This window comes from Leucoraja erinacea, chromosome 3, assembly GCF_028641065.1.
Source record: "Leucoraja erinacea ecotype New England chromosome 3, Leri_hhj_1, whole genome shotgun sequence".
Taxonomy (NCBI): Eukaryota; Metazoa; Chordata; class Chondrichthyes; order Rajiformes; family Rajidae; genus Leucoraja; species Leucoraja erinaceus.
Window position 1 is genome coordinate 62,387 of NC_073379.1, and position 5,471 is coordinate 67,857.

The following is a 5,471-nucleotide window of genomic DNA, read 5'->3' on the forward strand; positions in this document are numbered from 1 at the left end:
TGGGTAAAGACCACAGAATAGTACATCACAGGAACAGGCCCTTTGGCCCACAATGTTTGCACTAAATATGATGACGTTAACTTGATCTCATTGGCCTGTACAGGATGCAATTCCTTCTATTCCCTGCCCTTCCACATGACTATCTAAATACTTGTTAAACACCACTATCGTATCAGCCTCCTCCAACCGCCCTGGCAGTGCATTCCAGGCACCCACCACTCTATATAAACAAAATCCTGTTCCCCACATCTCCACTAGACTCTCACCCTATAGCTATGGCCTCTAGTGTTGGACATTTCTACCATGGGAACAATGCTCTGACCTCCCCTCAAACTTCTACATTCCCGAAATAACAATCCAAGTCTATCCAACCTCTCTCTGTCGCTGAAACCATCTAATCCAGACCGCATTCTGGATCAACCCCGAGTCTCTGGCACTGTGAGGTAGTAACTCTACCACTGTGCCACCGTGACACCCAAATATTCATCGCACCTTCTGATTTCTTCACAATTTTAATCAATTTAAACTTCCATAATCAAAAGAATACTTGAGAGCTTACTTCTTGGAATGTACAAGCGTGTACAAGCATGTACAAGCGCATACAAGTGTATAGAAGTGTGTACAAGCATGTACAAGTGTGTACAAGTGTATAGAAGTGTGTACAGTTAATGTACAAGTGTATAGAAGCACGTACATGCGTGTACAAGTGTATCGAAGCATGTACAAACATGTACAAGTATATAGAAGCATGTACAAGTGTGTACAAGTGTATAGAAGTGTGTACACATGTGTACAAGTGTATAGAAGCACATACATGCGTGTACAAGTGTATAGAAGCATGTACAAGCATGTACAAGTGCCATCATGGACTATCACAAGAACATCTAAACGATTTGCGAACTTAAATTGTAGAATTGCATCAATATATTATTGTTGGTAGGTCAGTAGGGAGCAAGTAAATACCTACATTTTCCATTTAGAATGGTTTTCCTTGTGATTGTTATGAAAATGCTGGCATAACAGAAGACCATGATTATGAGGGGCAGCAGGAAGAGCCAGAGGAAGGTGAAGAGGAAGTAGAGCGTCTCGTGCCAGGGTTGAGGGAAGCTGCCGTGAGTCACGCACTGGGTGAATGGAGCGGGCACGGAAATGGAGACTGTGCGGAAAAGGACAAGCTGCAACACAAATTACATTGTGTTAATGTTTACAACTTTAGCGATGAACACAATTGAATCCTAAATTCTAACAGTGTAGAGATAGGTCTTTCATGTTAATTGTGTTGCATGAAGAGCAAGACTTACGCACTGGTTGCCTGGATCACGAGAGAGAGATTTATTGCCCAACATTCCCTGCTTATATTGAACACCAACTCATTAACATACACGTGAATATGTATGAATACATTACAAATTGTACCTTCAATGACTCTTTGTAAAAACTATTCATTTAATCAGTCCCTACTCTTTACTGGTGTGCATTGCACCAATACCTTTATGAAACTCCCATCCTTACTGACAGCATTCCTCATAACCACAAAAAACAGAGCTCACATTTGTCTCCTTTGCTAATTAAGCATAAATGTGCTTAACAATGTCCTTGCTAGTTTGAACATAGAACATATAACAGTAACAGGTCCTTCGGCTCAATGTTTGTGCTGAATAGGATGGTCATAAGGAACAGAATTAGGACATTGGGCCCATCAGGTCTACTCTGCCATTCAATCATGGCTGATCTACCTCTCCCTCTCAACCCCATTCTCCTGCCTTCTACCCATAACCTCTAACACCTGTACGAATCAATAATCTATCTATCTCTGCCGTAAAAATGTCCATTGACTTGGCCTCCACAGCCTTCTATGGCAATGAATTCCACAGATTCACCACCCTCTAAAGAAATAAATTTCTCCTCATCTCCTACCTAAAACAACGTCCTTTAATTCTGAGACTAATTAAATTCATTGCCATTCCCATTAGTGGAAACATCCTCTCCACATCCACTCTATCCAATGCTAAATTAAACTAATCTCCTCTGCCTACTAATGATCCATATCCCATGCATAACCATGTATCTGTCTAAAAGCCTCTTATCGTATCTGCCTCCACCACCACCCCTGGCAGCATGTCCCATGCCCCCACTACCCTCTGTGTAAAAACACTTGCCCCGCACATCTCCTTTACACTTTGCCCCTCTCACCTTAAAGCCGTGCATTCTGGTCGTTGCCATTTCCACCCAGTGAATTTTTTCTCCTTTTTTACTTAGCACAATTATATTTCTGCTTATGCTAGTATGATGGTGATAAATCACTTGGGTCCATTTTAAGCTTAGAAATCCTTCCCTGCATTTCATGTTCAGAACGGTACAGTTTTTCCCACTGAGTGTTAAACAGTGTTTGATAAAAATGTAGCTTCATATTTTCCCTGTACGCTGCATGGTTTTATTTATTAAACCTCGATTTGAATGTGCAACACATGTATATATATATAAATATAAATATATATATATACTAGACCAAGTGCAGACCCGTTGGGTCTACTCCCCCAATGCAGCCGTTCCCTACCCGTAGCCCGCACTGGAGACGTGGTCCTCCAACTAAAGATTCGATCACTCAGCAGTGCAGCTGTTTTTAAATGGTATCTTTGAGGAGAGAGGCGGGCGCCAGCAGCCATTGTGGTCGCTGACCAGCAGGAGGCGACAAAATGAGTGAGTGGGGGGAGGGGGGGGAAGAAGGATTTTATTAAAAATGTGTACAGAAACACGACGAAATTTAATGAGGAGTGGATACTTGGAATGAAAAGTGAAATCTCTACCAACATGGAAAACATCTGGTCGTTTGTGGGTCTGGTGTTGGCGTAGCAACAAATCAAAGGCTGGCACCCACAAGTCAGGCAGAAACACAGCCAGCCAGCAGCTACAGAGTTTTTAATAATAGATAGATAGATAGATAGATAGATAGATAGATAGATAGATAGATAGATAGATAGATAGATAGATAGATAGATAGATAGATAGATAGATAGATAGATATGATAGATAGATATGATCTAGGTGTAAATGTAGATGGGTTAGTGAGTAAATTTGCTGACTACATCACAATTGGCTGGAATGTACCGGAGGTGGAAGCAGATTAAATAAAGATGTTTTAGAGACTTTTAGATAAGCAAATGGGAGTGCAGGGAAAGGAGGGGGTATATGGAGATGAGAGCAGTTTAACTTGGCATCATGTTCGCCACAGACCTTGTGGGGCAAAGGGCCTGTATCTGTACAGTTCTAAGTTAACCAGTCTCTCGCTTCTAACCCACGTAGGAAGGGCTGTGTCTGTGTCTACATCTCCTCTCCCAATGTTCAGGCATCTATCAGCTCTCCCGCAGAGGCAGCGATTGATATGGACAATCCTCTCCTGCATTTAGGTCTCTCAATGACACCACCTCCACACAAGACCTAGCTCCGAGCGGGCCGGTACATGTGGCACGACCACTAGACAGACACCCGCTCCCACCTGAGTGAAGACCTCCATCCCCCGGGCCACACTGTACCTGTGGAGCGGCCAGAACTCCGCTGGACATCCAGGCTGCGGCCAGCATGGCTCGGTTCCTGCGGGCTGCCAGGCCGATAGAGAGCGGGCGGACGACGGCACAGTAGCGGTCTAGGCTGATAACGAGAGTGACGAGGGCGCAGGAGTACATGGCGAAGAGTTTGAGGAACATGAGGAGTCTACAAGCGGCGGCTCCGGCCGCCCACTGCACCGTGTAGTTCCAGCAGGCATCCATGGGCATGACCAACGCGGTGACCAGCAGGTCGGCACCGCACAGGTTCACCAGTAATGTGCGGATATGTGAGCGGCGAGCCCGCAGCGCGCCCAGTAACACGTACACATTGAGAGACGAGGAGATGCCGGCCATGGCCAGGGTGAGCAGCACTCTGATGGCCGACGCCGTGGAGAAGCTGGGTAGCAACAGCTGTGAACGGCTGCAGTTGGTGGAGCTGCCGTTACAGATGGACAGAGCCGGCAGCATCCCGAGCACAGCCGGCCTGGGGCAGAGACCCGACCCGACCCGCACTGACAGGAGAATCAACTCAGACCACAGCCGAGAAAGGCGTCAAACGACACACGGACCCGCACTCAGGGGGGCGAGACCGCTGGAGATCGGGTTTAATTGAAGCTCCAATGTCCAGAGTAACTATTTCTCCGCCCATTCATCCCTGTAGACCCCACCCCCCATGTGACACCACCCGGGCTGAAACATTCCCACAGAGCCGACACAGTTCCCACCAACTTCTACAGATGCATCATAGAAAGCTTTTTATCGGGATGCATCACAGCAACAGCAACAAACTGCAGTGAATTGTGGACGCAGCCCAGACCATCACACAAACCAACCTCCCTTCCATGGACTCCATCTACACCTCACGCTGCGTTTTCTCCGAATGCTCCAGTTTCTCCCCACACTCCAAAGTCGTAAAGGCTTGTTGGTTAATTGACTTCAGTAAAGATTGTAAATTGCCCCAAGTGTGTGTAGGATAGTGTTAGTGTACGGGATCATTGGTCGGCGCGGACACGATGGGCTGAAGGGCCTGTTTCCATGCTGTATTTCTAAACTAAACTAAACTTCATCAGTCTGAAGCAGGGTCTTGACTCGAAACGTCGCCCATTCCTTCTCTCCAAAAATGCTGCCTGTCCCTCTGAGTTACTCCAGCATTTTGTGTGTAAAACTAAACTTCACACTGCCTCGGCAAGGCCAGCAGCAAAATTAAGGACCAGTCTCGCGCAGTCACTCCCTCTTCTCCCCTCTCCCATCGGACAAGAGGTACAGAAGTTTGAAAATATACACACTTTCGAGTACCAGGGAATGGTGGAAACAGATACTAGAGCAATATTTAGGAGGTATTTAGGTTAACTCATGAACCACAGGGACCAGAGAGATTATAAACTGTCACTCCAGGTTTTTGTGTCTACCTTCCGGTTAAACAAGCATATGCAGTTTTTAGGGTACACAAAAATGCTGGAGAAACTCAGCGGGTGCAGCAGCATCTATGGAGCGAAGGAAATAGGCAACGTTTCGGGCCGAAACCCTTCTTCAGACTGATGGGGGTGGCGGGGAGAAGGAAGGAAAAAGGAGGAGGAGGAGCCCGAGGGCTGAGGGATGGGAGGAGACAGCCCGAGGGCTGAAGAAGGGGAGGAGACAGCAAGGGCTAACAAAATTGGGAGAATTCAATGTTCATGCCCGCAGGATGCAGACTCCCCAAGCAGAATATAAGGTGCTGTTCCTCCAATTTCTGGTGTTGCTCACTCTGGCAATGGAGGAGACCCAGGACAGAGAGGTTGGATGGGGAATGGGAGGGGGAGTTGAATTGCTGAGCCACCGGGAGGTCAGGTAGGTTCTTGCGGACCGAGCGGAGGTGTTCGGCGAGACGATCGCCCAACCTCCACTTAGTCTCCCCGATGTAAATCAGCTGACATCTAGAGCAGCAGA

The 5,471-nt window shown here is 46.8% G+C and overlaps 1 protein-coding gene across 1 annotated transcript; it reads right to left on the reverse strand.

Moving 5' to 3' along the window:
• Nucleotides 1–897: 897 nt before the first annotated feature.
• Nucleotides 898–4,149, reverse strand: LOC129694394 (gonadotropin-releasing hormone II receptor-like). Its single transcript, XM_055631098.1, has 2 exons — nt 3,534–4,149; nt 898–1,175 (listed from the first exon to the last, which is right to left on the reverse strand). Exons 1-2 carry the CDS (start codon nt 4,011–4,013, stop codon nt 942–944), a joined length of 714 nt encoding a protein of 237 aa, XP_055487073.1. The 5' UTR covers nt 4,014–4,149; the 3' UTR covers nt 898–941.
• Nucleotides 4,150–5,471: the final 1,322 nt, after the last annotated feature.